We start from the raw sequence: 21,801 nt of genomic DNA on the forward strand, positions 1-21,801 counted from the left end.
GTACTAAACACTTAAGAGAAGGCCTTCAGTTCTGACATAAACAGCTACAATTACTATGTAGACAATTCAGGCTTAAACAGGTTTGGCTGAAATTGCCGAGTCAGCGCACCAGTTACCCAACTGAGACTGGCTGGTAGAAACTCTGTGACAAACTACTCCCATTCCAACTTTAAAAACATGTTTTAGGGCTTCCCTGGTGGTGCAGTGGTTGAGAATCTGCCTGCCAACTCAGGGGACACGGGTTCGAGCCCTGGTCTGGGAAGATCCCACATGCTGCGGAGCGACTAGGCCCGTGAGCCACAATTGCTGAGGCTGCGCCTCTGGAGCCTGTGCTCCGGAACAAGAGAGGCCGCGATAGTGAGAGGCCCGCGCGCTGCGATGAAGAGTGGCCCCCACTTGCCGCAACTAGAGAAAGCCCTCTCACAGAAACGAAGACCCAACACAGCCATAAATAAATAAATAAATTAATTAATTAATTAAAAAAAAACACAAAAAACCATGTTTTAAAAAATTAAGCATACTGGTGCATGCACAGTAGTGACGGGGAAAATGACTTCCTCTTTAGAACTAGCTTAAGAGCGTAGCAATGGCCCGTGTGCACAGAAGGAAACAAATGTGGGGTTGACAAGAAGACACAGATGATGATTCAATTCTATTTGTAGTCTCTGTATCTGCCCCTTACAAGAGTAGGCCAGTCAGAAACTTAGATGTCTAGAAAATTCAACATTCATGTGTGAGGGTGAAGTGATCAGTCACTGCAGCCTTCCTTTACCTTTAGCCTAAAGGACATGTTAGTTCAGACAATATTCTGATTTATAAAAAAACTGCCCTGAAGAGTTGATTGGGGAAGTGATAGTTAGACATGAAGGGACTTTAGGATTTGGCCAGATGATGTAATGACAAGAAAGGATGTAATAATAAGGGTCACAAGTAAAACAGGGAGGAACGAGTGACTGGTTGGTGCGTGAGGAACAGCAGGTTGTGGTTGAAAAGTGACACTAATGGGTGAGTTTTCAAAATTCTCCTCATGTATTAGCCAGAGAACTTGATGACACATTAATTAAGAGGTTTGTTATTTTTAGAACTTCCTCATTTCTCAAATGCTTCATTCTAAATCATTTATGAAAATGAGCTTCACATTGTAAAAACATAATAAGCGATTTCAACCTTTGACATTTATGAAGAAATATCATGCTTACTGAGAGCCCACTGTGGGTACAATTTTATTCTGGGTTTTTCCAACCTGAAGAGTATATTCGCCTTTAAATTCAGAAAACATCTAAAAGTATAGAAAAATGTCTATTTCTCAACTGATGACATCAATAGCAACTACTTATAAAACATCTCTCCCTGAAATAGGTCTTTATATAAAAACAAATTCAAAAGAGAGGGTCCTCATTCAAGCAGAGGAACCCACAAAATCTTGTTTCCTGATTGTAGGACTGGAAAATTTACATTTGCACACATCAGCCCTGATTTCAGATTTGTGGTAATGCCACCGATATGAATTACAAATTCACATTTCAGAGACCTGTCAATCTAGGCGTCTATACCTTAAAAAAAAAAAAGAACAACCTATCAAAATCAAGTAAGGAAAAAGTAGCTTGTCCTTAACATGTTCCCAAGGTACTGTATAAAGGAAAAAAGAACAAGAATTAGTTCATGGACATTTCTATTTCTTTTAGATCAAATTAATAAAGTCTCTTTAATCACAGCCTTTAAAGATCCCAATAGTAGGAAGAGAAACATTTAATCCAGTAATAACTGAACATTTAACCTATCAAGGTGTTAAGTGAATTGGGAAGGGGAGGTAGCACATACTATGACACAGCAGTAAATCGTAGGTACCACCAAAAGAGTAGGTATCATCAAGAAACTACATCATGTACTCACCCCAAATGGAATAATGAAGCAAGCACCATCCAAAAACCATCACCATAATCCAACAGGTTCCAATGAGTCCCCTGAATCTACCTATTCCACCTATCAATGAACGTTTATGCTCTTATTTCCCTAACTCTACTGAATCAAGGAACTTTCATTCTTTTTCATTATATTCTAGGTGAAAGGTAGGCAACTGTTACTCAGAATTCATTGGTCCTTTCATCATTTCATTGGTGGTCTCCTAAATCCACTAAAACACATGTGGGTGGGTGGGCAAAGCTGATGAGAGGGATGAGAGAGAAAGAAGGGGCAGTGACTCACATTGGCCTTTTGTAAGGTCTAATCTAAAACAGGTGAAACTGAGGGCTGCAATCTGGACAGGCATAAAAAGTCACTGTTCTATCCCCCACATCTATACCCCTCTTCTTAAAAGAAAAACCTTAGATGTGTTTCCAGATCAAAGAGTAAAAACTGCAAACTGCCCTTATATAAGAATCTGAACAGGTAGTAGGTAGTGTGGCCAGTTTCTAAACCTTGCTCAAGAAATACCACCCTCAGGGATCCAGGTTCAGACACAGCAACTGGGCCTGAGGCACAAATTAGGGCTGGGGACACCTGCTTTACTTACCACAACACACTGCTTTTCTGAAATTACAGAATTACTCACTTTGGGAAGGGTTAAATGTTTCTATAAAAAGAAATATTCAAAAACTTTTCTCATCATGTTAGAACAGAATATAAGCAGAGTAACATTTTAGGGATGTTGGTGTATCTTTTTAGTCCAAATCTACTTATTTTCCTCCTTGCTAACAAACTGCCCCCTACCCCAAATAAGGTGATCACATAGAAATAGTCTTGATATCAACCTGTTATAGGTTCGCTTTGCTAATTCTGTGGTCTGAGAAGATATCAGGGCTCACATTTGCAAAAGTAAATAAAAGGATCAACTGACACGATTATTATATTTTATTTAAAGGTTTTAAAAGATAAGGGGCAGAGCTCACAAAAGTTTCCTGAATCATTAAAAACCACAAAGTTGGAGAACTTTTTTTTAAAAGAGTGGATACCAAAATAGCTTTTAGGAAGAAGATAACCTATAAGTCTTTTAAATTGTTGAGGAAAGCAAAAGAAGGCTTAAGATATGAAAGATTAAAGTTATATTTATAAACATGCTAAAGAATACATTAAAAGAAACAAAAAAGAATGAGGAAGAATAAACTGTCTTAATCCTGTTATACATGAACATCGTTTCTATGGGACTCTACAGTCCACTTCAACAATATTCAAACAACAAAATCCTCATCACTGAAAGAGCTTCAACACTCCTTTGGAGTTGGCTATTACAGAATTTATCCTGCATATAGGGTATGCATGAAAAACATCCTGGAGACTCAGAATATCTGCAAACATGAAACTGTTTCTCTAAATTGCACTTGTTGGTCTTGAATCCCATAAAGGGGGGGTCAACTACAACTTGAAGCTTGTCATCTTGCGGTGGGAAAGCAATTTGAAGCCAAAGGGAACTTTGCTACAGTTCATTCATGTGGCTCTAAGTATATTCTATAAGCTTCTCCTCAATGCCAAATATCTACTGAGAATTAAAGAGGAGATGAAACTTTCTAACCAATTCCAAGAATTCATGTAATAAAGGGTAATCATTACAGAGTTTATATATACTCAGTTTTCTTAAAGCCATAGATTTTATTATAGAGAGGAGAAAGAAAATGGCATTAATAGATCAAGCACATGAATTCCAGGATACTGAATTCCTTTTCCTCTTGCTTAACAACCAATTACATCCATGGACTGCAAAATTACAGCCATTGCAAAATTTTTAGTGTTTTGCATCTTGTCAAAGAAAGACCAATATTTTTGCCTGAGTGTCCCCTTAACCTTATGAGCTATTATTTTTTAACTTTCTATAAAATTTCTTTTCAAATAATTTATTAATTATAACAACTGGGAAGAGCAGTGTGAGGACCTGAATACTTCAGCCAAGCAGTGAAGGCAACAAACTTCCTTAAACCTGCTCTCCTGCCTGGATTTTTATATACTAAAATAACCTTTCTCCCTCACTTCTCCAGGGGTACCCAGAAGACAGTGGCATTTCTTGGCCATCACAAGTCTCAGGTAGAATCTTCTCTGTTCTTCAGTGTTCTGACAAAGGCCTCTGGGCCTGTAGCTCATGCCTCTGGTAATTCAGTCTTGTTCTCAATAAGAGAGATCTCCAGCACAGGTAAAAGTAGCTGAAAGGCATCCTGAATGTAGGAAGCACTGTTTGATGCCTATAAGGATAAGGATTGAAAAATAAGAAAAAGAAAATATTGCAGTCACTTAAAAGAGAAAATATATTATAAGACAACAAAAAAACAAATTAATTTTTACAATCTAACTGACTCTGTAGCCTGGCAAATAAGAACACAGACTTAACCATTTCACTAAACTTAAAGGGGAAAGAATGATCTAGCTCTTAAAACGATATGACAGCACCAAAAAAGAATGTCACCATTTTTGTCCAACTTGCCCATTAGAATGATAGCCATTCTTTGGCATCTTGCTCAAATTCGGCATTCAAAGCTTATTTATTCCTTGATTGAATGGGTAGATCCTGTCACAGCATTTTAGTCAATTACTCAAAGAGGATTTCAGAAGGCTATGAATCCTACATCAATAGGATTTCTAGTCCATTGTGATTGTTCTTCTTCCATGGACTCAACATAATCAATCAGTGAACATGCGACAGGTGCTCACAAAGATAAACAAGGAATACTGCTTTTAAAGATGATAAATTACAGATATGTTTCTGTCTACTACAAGAGACATATGAAAAACTTGGAATCATTATGCTCAGAGTTTGCCAGACTTCATTTATATCTGACAAGTTCTGACTTTCCAGAAGAATAAGAGTTCATTACATTAAAATAAAAATATATAATTTCAAGGACAAGAGTGTTTCAAATCTGAAAGCAAGAACAACCAACTCAGAATAGCAAAAGGGTATCCATATCAAGTGAGTTTACCTTTTTTTGATTTATCAATGGCAAGAACCCCTATTTAAACTTCAGTGTGACGTTTGATACCAAATTTTGCAGCCAAAAGAGACCTCACAGCACATCTAGTTAAATCTCTTATTTTGTATATAAAGATAACAAGATTGTCAAGAAGGTAAACACCTGGTCCATGGTCATAGTGCAAATCAGGGGAGGCCTAGGACAGGACTGGGCTCCTGGTTTGCAAACTTCTTTCATCTCTACCACTCTGCCATCTATTAAATCATAAACTTATTTTTTTTAAATTGCTTAAGTGATCAGAATAATTTCCCTATTAACGGAAACTATGCAGTTAAGGAATGAAAGGCATTTCTTCATCGGTAATTTTAAAAGAATCTAAAACTAAAGAAGTAACACTCTAGTGGCAAAAATATTTTTTTCAATTCATATTTAAAACCTAACTGATTATTGAATATATTTTCTCCCCTCAGACTTAGATAAATATGTTTTAAACAAATCATCAAACATCTAAATTTTTGCACAATTAATTTACAAGATAGTTTTTTTTTTTGATCTTTCACTTTTTCTGCCTTCTGTGGTTTTCTCTTTTTTTTAATATAAATTTATTTATTTATTTATTTATTTATTTTTGGCTGCGTTGGGTCTTCATTGCTGTACGCAGGCTTTCTCTAGTTGCGGCGAGCAGGGGCTACTCTTCATTGTGGTGTGCGGGCTTCTCATTGCGGTGGCTTTTCTTGTTGTGGAACATGGGCTCTAGGCATCCAGGTTTCAGTAGTTGTGGCACACAGTCTCAGTAGTTGTGGCTGATGGGCTCTAGAGCACAGCTCAGTAATTGTGGCGCACGGGCTTAGTTGCTCTGCTTCCCGGACCAGGGCTCGAACCCATGTCCCCTGCATTGGACCAGGGCTCAGACCTGTGTCCCCTGCATTGGCAGGTGGATTCGTAACCAATGCGTCACCAAGGAAGTCCCAAGATAGAGTTCTTAAATCATGGAATCCAGACAGCATCATACATGGCGGCAATATAATCCACCCATGGACTTAAACCACCTACTTTCTTAAATCTAATGAACTGACACGGATTACGTAAACACAGGTGGCTTTTTGACATAATAAAGCAAATTTCTGGGTAAGGAAAATGACAAAATGTTTTGTTTTCTTTTGTTTTGTTTTGTAACTAATCTCCTCTGCATAAACCTTAGTCCTTTAAGGAGCAGTGCTAGCCTATTTGTAATTTTCAGCACATCATGTTTACTAGCTAGTCTCCAGAAGATGTTTCATTAATGAGAATTGTCCATTAATTACAAAGGGGTAGTACTAAGTAATGACAGCCTACCGTTTCTTCCTCTGCACTTTACCTGGCACCTTCATCTTTATGGTTTGTAATTAATGAACAGGAAATATGATAAAATATACACCATTTTGGTCATATCTGCATCAACACAGCTAAACTAGTGAAAAAACCAAAAAATAAAAACTTAAAGAGTTATTAATACATAATGAGCTAGAAGTTAGAGACTTAAAAAACAATTAGTACTACTAACCTCTAGAAATACTGCAGTGATTAATGGATTAAGGACATCTGCCTTTTCCTTGACCTGAAACAAAGGATAATGCGTTAAGTGAGCATAGCACATTAAAAAAACAATAGGTAAAGTATGATGATGGGTTCAAGATGGCGGAGTAGAAGGACATGCTCTCACTCCCCCTTGCGAGAGCACCGGAATCACAACTAACTGCTGAACAATCATCGAAAGGAAGACACTGGAACTCATCAAAACAGATACCTCACATCCAAAGACAAAGGAGAAGCCACAATGAGAGAGTAGGAGGGGCACAATCACAATAAAATCAAATCCCATAACTGCTGGGTGGCTGACTCACAAACCAGAGAACACGTAACCACAGAAGTCAACCCACTGGAGTGAAGGTTCTGAGCCCCACGTCAGGCTTCCCAACCTGGGAGTCCAGCAACGGGAAGAGGAATTCCTAGAGAATCACACTTTGAAGGCTAGCGGGATTTGATTGCAGGACTTCGACAGGACTGGGGGAAACAGAGACTCCACTCTTGAAGGGCAGACACAAAGTAGTGTGTGCATCGGGACCCAGGGGAAGGAGCAGTGACCCCATAGAAGACTGAACCAGACCTACCTGCTAGTGTTGGAGGGTCTCCTGCAGAGACAGGGGTGGCTGTGTCTCACCGTGAGGACAAAGACACTGGCAGCAGAAGTTCTGGGAAGTACTCCTTGGCGTGAGCCCTCCCAGAGCCCACCATTAGCCCCATCAAAGAGCCCGGGTAGGCTCCAGTGTTGGGTCGCCTCAGGCTAAACAACCAACAGGGAGGGAACCCAGCCCCACCCATCAGCAGACAAGCATAGTAAAGTTTTACTGAGCTCTGCCCACCAGAGCAACAGCCAGCTCTACCCACCACCAGTCCCTCCCGTCAAGAAACTTGCACAAGCCTCTTAGATAGCCTCATCCACCAGAGGGCAGACAGCAGAAGCAAGAATAACTACCATCCTGCAGCCTGTGGAACAAAAACCACATTCACAGAAAGACAGACAAGATGAAAAGTCAGAGGGCTATGTACCAGATGAAGGAACAAGATAAAACCCAAGAAAAACAACTAAATGAAGTGGAGATAGGCACCCTTCCAGAAAAAGAATTCAGAATAATGATAGTGAAGATGATCCAGGACCTTGGAAAAAGAATGGAGGCAAAGATAGGGAAGATGTAAGAAATGTTTAACAAAGACCTAGAAGAATTAAAGAACGAACAAACAGAGGTGAACAATATAATAACTGAAATGAAAAATACACTAGAAGGAATCAATAGCAGAATAACTGAGGCAGAAGAACGAATAAGTGACCTGGAAGACGGAATGGTGGAATTCACTGCTGCGGAACAGAATAAAGAAAAAAGAATGAAAAGAAATGAAGACAGCCTAAGAGACCTCTGGGACAACATTAAAAGCAACAACACTCACATTATAGGGGTCCCAGAAGAAGAGAGGGAGAAAGGACCAGAGAAAATATTTTAAGAGATTATAGTTGAAAACTTCCCTAACATGGGAAAGGAAATAGCCACCCAAGTCCAGGAAGTGCAGAGAGTCCCATACAGGATAAATCCAAGGAGAAACATGCCGAGACACATAGTAATCAAATGGGCAAAAAATAAAGACAAAGAAAAATTACTGAAAGCGGCAAGGGAAAAATGAAAAATAACATACAAGGGAACTCCCATAAGGTTAGCAGCTAATTTCTCAGCAGAAACTCTACAAGCCAGAAGGGAGTGGCATGATATACTTAAAGTGATGAAAGGGAAGAACCTACAACCAAGATTACTCTACCTGGCAAGGAACTCATTCAGATTTGATGGAGAAATCAAAAGCTTTACAGACAAGCAAAAGCTAAGAGAATTCAGCACCACCAAACCAGCTCTACAACAAATGCTAAAGGAACTTCTCTAAGTGGGAAACACAAGAGAAGAAAAGGACCTACAAAAACAAACCCAAAACAATTAAGAAATGGTAATAGGAACATACATATTGATAATTACCTTAAATGTGTGAATGGATTAAATGCTCCAAACAAAAGACACAGGCTGGCTGAATGGATACAAAAACAAGACCCATATATATGCTGTCTACAAGAGACCCACTTCAGACCTAGGGACACATACAGACTGAAAGTGAGGGGATAGAAAAAGATATTCCATGCAAATGGAAATCAAAAGAAAGCTGGAGTAGCGATACTCATATTAGATAAAATAGACTTTAAAATAAAGAATGTTACAAGAGACAAGGAAGGACACTACATAATGATCAAGGGATCAATCCAAGAAGAAGATATAACAATTATAAATATATATGCACCAAACATAGGAGCACCTCAATACATAAGGCAACTTCTAACAGCTATAAAAGAGGAAATCGACAGTTAACACAGTAATAGTGGGGGACTTTAACACCTCACTTACACCAATGGACAGATCATCCAAGCAGAAAATTAATAAGGAAACACAAGCTTTAAATGATACAAGAGACCAAATAGATTTAATTGATATTTATAGGACATTCATTCCTAAAACAGCAGATTACATTTCTCAACTGCGCATGGAACATTCTCCAGGATAGATCACATCTTGGGTCACAAATCAAGGCTCAGTAAATTTAAGAAAATTGAAATCATATCAAGCATCTTTTCTGACCACAACGCTATAAGATTAGAAATGAATTACAGGGAAAAAAACGTAAAAAACACAAACACATGGAGGCTGAACAATACGTTACTAAATAACCAAGAGATCACTGAAGAAATCAGAGGAAATCAAAAAATACCTAGAGACAAATGACAATGAAAACACGACAATCCAAAATCTATGGGATACAGCAAAAGCAGTTCTAAGAGGGAAGTTTATAGCTATACAAGCCTACCTCAAGAAACAAGAAAAATCTCAAGTAAATAATCTAACCTTACACCTAAAGGAACTAGAGAAAGAAGAACAAACAAAACCCAAAGTTAGCAGAAGGAAAGAAATCATAAAGATCAGAGCAGAAATAAATGAAATAGAAACAAAGAAAACAATAGCAAATATCAATAAAACTAAAAGTTGGTTCTTTGAGAAGATAAACAAAATTGATAAACAATAGCCAGACTCATCAAGAAAAAGAGGGAGAGGACTCAAATCAATAAACTTAGAAATGAAAAAGGAGAAGTTACAACAGACACTGCACAAATACAAAGCATCCTAAGAGGCTACTACGAGCAACTTTATGCCAATAAAATGGACAACCTGGAAGAAATGGACAAATTCTTAGAAAGGTATAACCTTCCAAGACTGAACCAGGAGGAAATAGAAAATATGAACAGACCAATCACAAGTAATGAAATTGAAACTGTGATTAAAAATCTTCCAACAAACAAAAGTCCAGGACCAGATGGCTTCACAGGTGAATTCTATCAAACATTTAGAGAAGAGCTAACACCCATCCTTCTCAAACTCTTCCAAAAAATTGCAGAGGAAGGAACACTCCCAAACTCATTCTATGAGGCAACCATCACCCTGATACCAAAACCAGACAAAAATACTACAAAAAAAGAAAATTATAGACCAATATCACTCATGAATACAGATGCAAAAATCCTCAACAAAATACTAGCAAACAGAATCCAACAACACACTAAAAAGATCATACACCATGATCAAGTGGGACTTATCCCAGGGATGCAAGGATTCTTCAATATATGCAAATCGATCAGTGCAATACACTATATTAACAAACTGAAGAATAAAAACCATATGATCATCTCAATAGATGCAGAAAAAGCTTTTCACAAAATTCAACACCCATATATGACAAAAACTCTCCAGAAATTGGGCATAGGGGAAACTACCTCAACATAATAAAGGCCATATACGACAAACCCACAGCAAACATCATTCTCAATGGTGAAAAACTGAAAGCATTTCCTCTAAGATCAGGAACAAGACAAGGATGTCCACTCTCACCACTATTATTCAACATCGTTTTGGAAGTCCTAGCCACGGCAATCAGAGAAGAAAAAGAAATAAAAGGAATACAAATTGGAAAAGAAGAAGTAAAACTGTCACTGTTTGCAGATGACGTGATACTATACATAGAGAATCCTAAACATGCCACCAGAAAACTACTAGAGCTAATCAATCATTTTGGTAAAGTTGCAGGATACAAAATTAATGCACAGAAATCTCTTGCATTCCTATACACTAATGATGAAAAATCTGAAAGAAAATTAAGGAAACACTCCCATTTACCACTGCAACAAAAAGAATAAAATACCTAGGAATAAACCTACCTAGGGAGACAAAAGACCTGTTTGCAGAAAACTATAAGACACTGATGAAAGAAATTAAACATGATACAAACAGATGGAGAGGTATACCATGTTCTTGGACTGGAAGAATCAACATTGTGAAAATGACTATACTACCCAAAGCAATCTTCAGTTCAATTAATCCCTATCAAATTACCAATGGCATTTTTTACAGAACTAGAACAAAAAATATTATAATTTGTATGGAGACACAAAAGACCCCGAATAGCCAAAGCAGTCTTGAGGGAAAAAAATCGGAGCTGGGGGAATCAGGCTCCCTGACCTCACACTCTACTACAAAGCTACAGTAATCAAGACAATATGGTACTGGCACAGAAACAGAAATATAGATCAATGGAACAGGATAGAAAGCCCAGAGATAAACCCACGCACCTATGGTCAACTAATCTATCACAAAGGAGGCAAGGATATACAATGGAGAAGACAGTCTCTTCAATAAGTGGTGGAGGGAAAACTGAACAGCTACATGTAAAAGAATGAAATTAGAACACTCTTTAACACCATACACAAAAATAAACTCAAAATGGGTTAGAGACCTAAATGTAAGACCTGACACTATAAAACTCTTAGAGGAAAACATAGGAAGAACAAATCTTTGACATAAATCACAGCAAGATCCTTTTTGATCCACCTCCTAGAGTAATGGAAATGAAAACAAAAATAAACAAATGGGACCTAAAGAAACTTAAAAGCTTTTGCAAAGAAAGCTACAAACAAGACGAAAAGACAAACCTCAGAGTGGGAGAAAATATTTCCAAATGAATCAACGGACAAAGGATTAATCTCCAAAATATATAAACAGCTCATGTAGGTCAATATTTAAAAAAAAAACAACCCAATCCAAAAATGGGCAGAAGACCTAAATAGACATTTCTCCAAAGAAGACATACAGATGGTGAAGAAGCACATGAAAAGCTGCTCAATATCACTGATTATTAGAGAAATGCAAATCAAAACTACAATGACGTATCACCTCACACCAGTTAGAATGGGCATCATCAGAAAATCTACAAACTACAAATGCTGGAGAGGGTGTGGAGAAAAGGGAACCCTCTTGCACTGTTGGTGGGAATGTAAATTGATATAGCCACTATGCAGAACGGTATGGAGGTTCCTTAAAAAACTAAAAATAGAATTACCATATGACCCAGCAATCCCACTACTGGGCATATACCCAGGATAACCATAATTCAGAAAGAGTTATGCACCCCAATGTTCATTGCAGCACTATTTACAATAGCCAGGTCATGGAAGCAACCTAAATGCCCATCGACAGACGAATGGATAAAGAAGATGTGGTATATATATATACAATGGAATATCAGCCATAAAAAGGAACTAAATTGGGTCATTTGTAGAGACGTGGATGAATCTAGAGACTGTCATACAGAGTGAAGTAAGTCAGAAAGAGAAAAACAAATATCGTATATTAATGCATATATGTGGAACCTAGAAAAATGGTACAGATGAACTGGTTTGTAGGGCAGAAATTGAGACACAGATGTAGAGAACAAACGTATGGACACCAAGGGGGGAAAGTGGCAGTGGTGTGATGAACTGGGAGATTGGGATTGACATATATACACTAATATGTATAAAATGGATAACTAATAAGAACCTGCTGTATAAAAAAATAAGTTAAACAGAATCCAAAAATTCAAAAAAATATAAAGTATGATCCCACTTTGAAACACACCACACACACCCAAATATAAATATAAGCATAGACAAAGTCTGGATGAGACTCAGGAAGGGTTTTAAATTTCCTTCTTTATTTCCTTCTATCCAATTTGACAGTGTATGCCTTTGTAGTTTTTACTGACTTTAAAAAGTATATTTATTTTGGAAGGGAGATAGAAATGGTATATTTGACCACAAAAACTTTAGAAAAATTTTAAAACAAAATATACAGATATGAAACATGTGCTGAAAATACTCAACTGGTTTTTAAGATGGGCTGTTTGGAAAATGTGGAAACAAATAATGCAAATTTAATACTCGCATGTGTTAGCACCTTAGAGTTGACTTGCTGGGTTAAAGTATCTTTATGAAACACATGGAAAACTTTAGCCTCCGAAGATTAACTTCAGGAAACCCAGAAGCTCTTTTAAAGAAAATACTAAGAGGAAAAGAGAAGCTATATCATAGAATTATCCCTTATAGGAATAATCTAAACTCAAAGTGAGAAGAATTAATTTGGGCCATGCTCTTAACTAAAATAAATTTAAGGGCCCAGAATAATTTTGCTGCCACACTGACCCTTACACACTTAACTATGAGCTGATTTTTTTTAATTGAGGTATAATTGACATACAGCACTATACTAATTGCATATGTACAACCTTATGATCGTTATCTGCATACATGGCAAAATGATGATAATAAGACTAGTCAACATCCATCACTATACAGAGTGAAATAATTTTTTTTCTCATGATGACAACTTTTAAGATCTACTCTCTTAGCAACTTTCAAATATGCAATACAGTATTATTAACTATAGGCATCATGCCGTACATGACATCCCCAATGCTGTACATGCTGTACATTATTTACTTTATAACTGGAAATTTGTACCTTTTGATCCCCTTCACCCATTTCACCCAGCCCCCACCCTTTGCCTCTGGCAACCACCTATCTGTTCTCTGTATGTATGAGTTTCGTGTACTACAAAGTGATTTTTATTTGTCCATTTAAAATGCCCTTGATTTTATGCCAATTCATGATTACTGATGTCTGAATCGTCTTCCATAGTTCACACACCTTCAGTAAATTTTTACAATTCCTTAAAACAAAACAAAAAAACTTTAGCTTTAATCATAACTCTCCTACTGGCTGGCAACTGCAAAATATGAGAGTTGCCATAGTCTAAGTAAGGCGCTGCCCCTTAAAACTAGAATCCAACTTTGGGATTTTTATCTTATCAAGGTCTACATTCTCAGTACAGGTCTCAAGAGAGAGCAGCACAAAATATACTGAAGACTGTATAAAAAAGAACAACAATGAGTTGCAAAATTCAGTTAGACATAGACAAACTGATCCTAAAATCCATACAGAAATGCATAGGGCCCCAAATAGACAAAAAAATCTTGAAAAAGAAGAACAAAGTTGGAAGACTTACACTTCTTGATTTCAAAACTTACTACAAAGCTACAGAAATCAAGACAGTATGGCACTGGCATAGGATACACACAGATCAATGGAACTGAAATAAGAGCCCAGAAACAAATCCCTATGACTATGGTCAATTGATTTTAGACAAAAAGGGCCAAGACAATTCAAAAAGGGGAAACTTTTCAACAAATGGTGCTGGGACAACTGGATATCCACATGCAAAAAAAAATGTTGGGCCCCTACCTCACACCATACACAAAAATTAACTCAAAATATATAATAGACATAGAGAGCTGCAACATAAAACTCTTAGAAAAAAACATGAGTAAATCCTCATGATCTTGGGTGATGCAATGATTCTTTAGATACAATACCAAAAGAACAAGTGATAAAAGAGAATATTGACAAGTTGGACTCTATCACTATTCACTATGAAGAAAGTGAAAGGACCGCCCATGGACTGGGAGAAAATATGTGCGTATCATATATCTAGTAAGGAACTTGTATCCAGAGAAAATAAAGAACTTCTATAACTCAATAATAAATAGTAAATAATAAAAAGACAAATAATTAAAATCAGAATAAATAATAAAATAAATAACCCAATTTATAAAATAATAAAAAAAAGACAACCCAATTTAAAAATAGGCAAAGGACTGGAAAAGACATTTCTCTAAAGAAGACATACAAATGGCTAACAAGCACATGAAAAGATGCTCAACATCATTAGCCATCAGGGAAATGCAAATAAAACCCATAATGAGATAACACTTCCTACCTACTAGGTCTGGTAAAATTTTAAAAAACAAAAACAAAAACACAAAAACAGACAATAGCAAGTGTCAACAAGGATGTGGAGAAACTGGAACCCTCATACATTGCTGGCAGGGATGTAAAATGGTGCAACTACTTTGGAAAACAGTCTGACAGTTCCTTAATGGTCCATATTACCCATATGACCCAGAAATTCCACTCCTAGCTATCCACCCAAGAGAAATAAAAACATACATGCATGCTCATAGTAACATTATTCATTACAACCAAAAAGAGTAAACAATCCAAATGTCTATCAACTGATGAATAGATAAATGTCATATATATCCATATGATAGAATGTTATTAGGTAATAAAATGAAATACTGATACAATGTGGATGAACGTCAAAAACATTATGCTAAGTGAAAGAAACCAGACACAAAATATCATAATATTGTATGATCCCATTTATATTAGATGTCCAGAATAGGCAAATCTATAGACAGAAAGTAGATTAGTGTTGCTTAAGGCTAGAAGAATGTGGAGGGGAAGAGAATGGTAAGTGACTGCCAGTGGTATGAGGTTTTCTGGGAGATGATGAAAACGATCTAAAATTAGATTTTGGTGACTGCTGCATGGCTCTGTAAATATATTAAAAACCATTGAAACGTACACTTAAATGGGCAAATTTTATGATATGTAAACTATATCTTAATAAAGCTATTCTAAAAACAAAACAAAACAGACATTAGCCCAATAAAAATAATGAGGGGCTTCCCTGGTGGCGCAGTGGTTGAGAATCTGCCTGCCAATGCAGGGGACACGGGTTCGAGCCCTGGTCTGGGAAGATCCCACATGCCGCGGAGCAACTAGGCCCGTGAGCCACAATTGCTGAGCCTGCGCGACTGGAGCCTTTGCTCTGCAACAAGAGAGGCCGCGATCGTGAGAGGCCCGCGCACCGCGATGAAGAGTGGCCCCCACTTGCCGCAACTAGAGAAAGCCCTCGCACAGAAACGAAGACCCAACACGGCCATAAATAAATAAATTAATTTAAAAAAAAAATTATGAATTCTTACCCCAGCAGTTGTTAGGCAGGTGGTGAACTCTTTAGACAGAGAGGACAACTCTTTACACAACACAACTGTCATCCTAGGAAAGAAGGGAAAAAAGGAGAGTTCTTTTTCTTTTCTCTTTTTTTCTTTTCTCTTTTTCTTTCTTTTATTTTTTTCCTCTCTTTTTTTTCCATAAAGCTACTATCAGAAGAAAACAAATCACTCCTGGTACTAAATGTAAAAGAAGGCAGCTTTTAAAGCCACTAAACACGCCTAAATCAACTACATATTTGGGGACCCATGCTATAGGAAGAGAAGGTTCAGTCCTTAGAGAAATACTTTTCTACAAAATTCTCTATAAAATACTATGCTTTCAAATTAAATCAAAGGAAATAACTAAGATACATTTTAAGGAGACAAGGTAGTACTTAAAAGATCCTACATTCCATTTAGAAATATAGTTAAATTAAATATTTATTCATTCATTCATTTGACAAATACTTACTGAAAGGCTTCTATGTACCAGGTACTTCTGAGCACTGGGGATATATTAGTAAACAAGCAAAGCACCAGTTTTCATGAATACTAACTTACTTGCTGATTAACAGGGATACTATAAATATAGAAAGAGATGGATGTTTGTATATGTTTATAGTTATATATGTATACATTTATACACACACAAAAGTATACATATATTTATATATATAATATGTACTAGATGGTGATATGAAAGCAAGTAAAGAATTCGAAAATGTAACAGGGAAATGCAAATCAAAGCCACATGAGGCAGCAACATGGATGGACCTAGAGATCGTCATACTGAGTGAAGTAAGTCAGACACAGAATGACAAATATCATATAATATCGCTTATATGTGGAATCTTAAAAAAAAAAAGAGTATAAATGAACTTATTTACAAAACAGAAGTAGAGTCATGGAGGTAGAAAACACACTTATGGTTACCAGGGGATGTGGGGCGGGGAGGGGGGGGCGGTGAGGGATAAATTGGGAGGTTGGGACTGACATATACACACTACTATATATAAAATAGATAACTAATAATAACCTGCTCTATAGCACAGGGAACTCTACTCAATACTCTGCGATAGCCTACATGGGAAAAGAATCTCCAAAAAAAAGAGTGGATGTATGTATATGTATAACTGATTTAGTTTGCTGTACACCTGAAACTAGCACAACATTGTAAATCAACTATACACCAACAAAAATTTAAAAAACAAACAAAAAAAACACACAAAGAGATATCATCTCACACCTGTCAGAATGGCTATCAACAAAAAGAAGACAAATAACAAATGTTGGTGAGGATGTGGAAAAAAGGGAACCCTTGTACACTGTTGGTGGGAACGTAAATTGGTGCAGCCACTGTGGAAAACAGTATGGAGGTTTCTCAAAAAACTAAAAATAGAACTACCATATGACCCAGGAATTCCACTCCTGGGTATATATCAAAAAAACAAAAACACTAATTCAAAAAGATACATGCGCTCCAATGTTCATAGCAGTATTATTCACAATCGCCAAGATATGGAAGTAACCTAAGTGTCCATCAACAGATGAATGGATAAAGAAGATGTGGTATATATACAATGGAATACTACTCAGCCATAAAAGAGAACGAAATTTTGCCATCTGCAGCAACATGGATGGACTTGGAGGGCATTTATGCTAAGTGAAATAAGTCAGACAGAGAAAGACAAATACTGTATGAAATCACTTATATGAGGAATGTAAAAAATACAACAAACCAGTGAGTATACCAAAAAAGAAGCAGACTCACAGATATGGAGAACAAACTAGTGGTTACCAGTGGGGAGAGGGAGGGAGGGGCAATATAGGGGTGGGGAAGTGGGAGGTACAAACTACTGGGTGTAAGACAAGCTCAAGGATGGGGAATATAGCCAATATTTTGTAATAACAACATAGGGAATATAACCAATATTTTGTAATAACTGTGAATGGAAGGTAACCTTCAAAAATTTTATAAGACTTTTTTTTATTTAAAAAAAAATTAAAAAATAAAACAAAATAAAAATCCTACCCTTGAGGAGGTTAAACTGATCAATGTAATAGTGAATTACAGTTAGAGAAAAAAAAAAAAGAATGAGAAAATGGTAGAAGATAGTATTAGATAGGGTGGTGAAAAAAGGACCCTCTAAGAAGTAAAGGAAATTCAGTGAAGGAAAGAGCCATGACTGGAAGAGCATTCCAAGCAGTGGAAATAGGTAGTTTTCCAAAGAATAGGCTGCTTTGGGATTGTGAATCCCTCATCCTAAGGATGTTTAAGACAAAACTAGGCCCCTTCTTATGGGATGTTGTAGAGGGGCAGTGAAACCGTAGGCAAAGAAATGGCCCAGAGAACTTCAAGGGTCCCTTCCAAACCTAACACACTAGACACTCTCACTCATGTTTTTTTCTCCAATGAAAATTCTCATTATTTAATTAGGAGATTTATTTAGAAAACAGTAGGGGTTTTTTTCCTCCTGTGACTACCTACATTCTATCATTTTTCAAATTTTTGTTCAAAACCAGCAATATACTGGAAAAAAAGGGTTTGAAACTTAGACAGACCTGGGTTTAAATACCAGTCTGCACAACCTGGGCCTAATTTACTTAACTTCTCTTATGTTTGTGTTTCCTCATTTTTAAAGCTGGACTGATCATTTATCTTGAGGGTTGTTTTTAAAGATTAGAAATGATACACATAAATCCCTTAGCATGGTACCTGGCATATAATTAGCACTCAATAACCAACAACTGTTATTAAGAACTGAGGTTATTAGAACTATTTTCTGTTTTCACTTATGCAAAACTCTACTTCAATTAAGGTCAGTGATCTGAAAAAAAAAAAACTAGTTTTCCGAGTATGAGTTGGTTAATAAAAAAAGGGCAGATTTATAATATAGATTTATGGCTCAATGAAAATAAACAACACCCTTGGCTACTTATTAACTAAAACCCAAAATGAACAAACCTCTAAGATGTGAATGGTACAATGTGAACAGCATCTTACTGTGAGGAAAGTTTCTAAAACTTTGGGAAAAAACTGAGAAAACCCTTTCAGCAAACTGTATCATTTAGAGGGATACTCATTACACTTACTGGGAAAGGGCTCTGCTCCTTTCTATGGCTGTTACTTCCTGCTTCCTGCCATGCAGAACCAGAGCCGCTGTTTTGTGAAACAGTTCAATTGAGCAGGCAGTCAATTCTGCTAGGCTCCGGATTGCAAATGCATGGATATCCTGGATGGAAAAACAAAACAAAGCATAACAAAACAGAGCATTGTTTTTTTTTTATACAAGAGGAAATGACACCACCCTGCTTCTCCCATACTGAAGTATACAATATCTTGAAAGCAACAGAGACTAATACCTGCCCTTCAATAAACCTCCTCTTCTTCCATAGTAGTTATATAATTTTATAACTGGGCTCATAGCCATAAAAACAGAGGCTCCCCTGAAGTCAGGTGTGACCATGTGACTAAGTTTTAGCCAAAAGATTTGAATAAAAAGTGTCATGTGCAGCTTCTGGGAACCTTCTCATGATGCCACATACATGCACCCTTTGTCTCTTTTTCTTCACTCCTTGCATCCTATAGTCTAGAACTAAGATGTTGCGATCTTGGATCACAAGGTAGAAATTATGGATAGCAGTACAACAAAATAGAAGGCACTTAGGTCCCTAATTGTGATACCACATTGAAAAAAAAAAAGCCTTAGTTGTTTTCATTACCTCTATTGAATTGTTATTGATTTGCTCAATTTTTTCTGCTTCCAACTGTTTTTTTCCTTCTTCCTTCTCTTCTAATGGTTTGGCCAGAGGTGTCCTGATCCATTCACAGGCTGTATTTCTTGCCTAAATAAGAAAAAGATTATAGTTGGCCCTCCATCTACACAGGTTCCACATCTTCGGATTCAACCAACTACGGATTGAAAATATTCAGAAAAAAAAAAAAAATCCAGAAAGTTCCAAAAAGCAAAACCTAAATTTGCCAAGTGCTGGCAACTTAAATAGCATTTACATTGTATGTACAACTATTTGCACAGCATTTACACTGTACTAGGTATTATAAGCAATCAAGAGATGATTTAACATATACCAGAGGATGTATGTAGGTTATAAACAAATACTACACCATTTTATATCAGGGACTTGAGCATCCCTCAATTTTGGTATCAACAGGGGGCCCTGGAACCAGGATACCTCTGAGGATATCAAGGGATGACTGTACAGTCCATCAGCAATTCGATTCAGTTCACCAAGATTACTGTGCACCCACCAGGAACATTTTAGCATCATGGAAGTCACTGTTCTTGTTCTCACCCAAACAAACATACCATCTAGCTTTTCAGTACTTAACTTACTAGATCTCCTTACAACACTTAACATTTGTGACCACACATTCCCTCTAATCCTTTGGCTTTTTTTAAACTGAGGTGTACCTTACACACAGTAAAGTGAACAAATCTTCAGAGCATGACAGGTTACATGTGTATATGCCTGTGTAACTGTTACCCAGATCAGGATACAGAACTTTCCCATCACTCTAGGAAGTCCCCCATACCCCTTCTTAGTCCCGAATAGCAGCCTTGGCTCTCTACTTATCTCACCCTACCCCCTCCCCTCTCCATCGATCCTATTTCAGTAATTTTAACTATTCCCTACCTGCTGCTGACTCCTGAATCCTTATTTCCAGCACTAACTTCTGAAAACAACATATTCCGACTCTCTTCTGGACATATGCATCAGGATGTCCTATAGGCATCTGTCTCACATATAACATGTGCAAAATTTAAATTCATCATCTTTCTCTCCCTATCCCTAAGTTTTTCATCCTCTCTTATTCCCCTGAGCTTTAGAAGAACCACCATATACCAGTCATCCAAGCCAAAATACACGAGCCATCCTAGATTCTTCCTTTCCAATCACCAAGATAGTCTGATTTTACCGTACGTATTTCTCCACTTTGCTCTTCCTCTCTATTACCACCACTTGAGTTCAAATCTACTCTATGGCAAGAGCACTCTGATTGGTCTCCCTGCTTCTGATATGGCTCCTCTTAAACCCATCTTCCATAATGGTACCAGTGATCTATCTAAGCCCACAGCTGATCACTCTGCTTTTCTTCAATGGCTCTCCATCCACTAGATCATACTCTTTGACATGATCTAAAAAGTGCCCATGACCTACTCTACCTACTTCTCTAGTTTCATCTCTTACCACTTCCCACTTTATGATCTGATAATAATGACCTGTAATATGCCTGTTCTTTGTTCATGGTATTCCCTTAGTCCAAAGTGTCATTTCCATTTTTTTTTTTTTCCCTAAATCAAGGCAACTCAATTTTCTTTCAATCCTCCACCCAAACACTGTCTGCTCCAAGTAACTTTCAAAGGCATCCCAGGAGATTGGGCACCTCAACAACCCTTTTCTGTACGCCCACAGTCCCCTAAGTACACCTTCAACTTAGTACTTACCAAAATACACTGAAGTTAACTATATGTTATCTCCTAAATAAACTACACTATTACAGAACAGTGGTAGTATCTTATTTGGATTAGTGCACCCAGATGTTCCCTATAGTGTTGAGAGATATCTACTGTTTTTACCTAGCTGGCATGTATATCTCCTTTCTTTTGGTAGTAAGTTTTAGATTTTTCTCAGTTCATGTGGTTTGGATGGGGTTACTTTCATCCTCTGACTCCAAGGCTTGGCAAATGATTCAGGTTTAGCTACCAAGAAATTAATCCCCCTGTCTATACAGTGATTAGTTCATGGATGTAAAAGTGACCCAAGCTAGGTCAATAGGCATCAGCCTCAGGACATCTCATAAAATTACTGGGAAAGGGAAGTCCTCTTTCTGTTGGAGTTACTCAACTGGAAAAAGTCTCCTGAAGCTGCCAGTAATCATCTTACCACCATGTGGAAAAGCATCCTAAGAATGAACAGAAGAAAGCAGAGTCAAGAGATGGAGAGAGGACAAGTTTCTGGGTGGAGAGCCATGCCTGAAGCCAGTGTTGCCCCTTAGTTTTCTAGTTTCGTGAGCTAATAAATGTGCCTTTTTCTTAAGCCAGTCTGACTTGAG

The 21,801-nt window shown here is 37.2% G+C and overlaps 1 protein-coding gene across 6 annotated transcripts in view; it reads right to left on the minus strand.

The window, feature by feature from the left end:
• Positions 1–2,836: 2,836 nt before the first annotated feature.
• FAM114A2 (family with sequence similarity 114 member A2) overlaps positions 2,837–21,801 on the minus strand; it is a 38,243-nt gene continuing 19,278 nt past the window's right edge. For all 6 annotated transcript variants that reach the window (XM_059917556.1, XM_059917560.1, XM_059917557.1 and 3 more), the window contains 5 exons: positions 19,449–19,571; positions 18,819–18,958; positions 15,717–15,789; positions 6,439–6,492; positions 2,837–4,169 (listed from right to left, as the gene is read on the minus strand). In XM_059917556.1, coding sequence (XP_059773539.1) covers positions 4,068–4,169; positions 6,439–6,492; positions 15,717–15,789; positions 18,819–18,958; positions 19,449–19,571 — 492 coding nt within the window. In that variant the 3' untranslated portion in view covers positions 2,837–4,067. The remainder of the gene's footprint in view (positions 4,170–6,438; positions 6,493–15,716; positions 15,790–18,818; positions 18,959–19,448; positions 19,572–21,801) is intronic.

The sequence above is a fragment of the Balaenoptera ricei genome, chromosome 3 (genome assembly GCF_028023285.1).
Source record: "Balaenoptera ricei isolate mBalRic1 chromosome 3, mBalRic1.hap2, whole genome shotgun sequence".
In the NCBI taxonomy this organism is placed as follows: domain Eukaryota; kingdom Metazoa; phylum Chordata; class Mammalia; order Artiodactyla; family Balaenopteridae; genus Balaenoptera; species Balaenoptera ricei.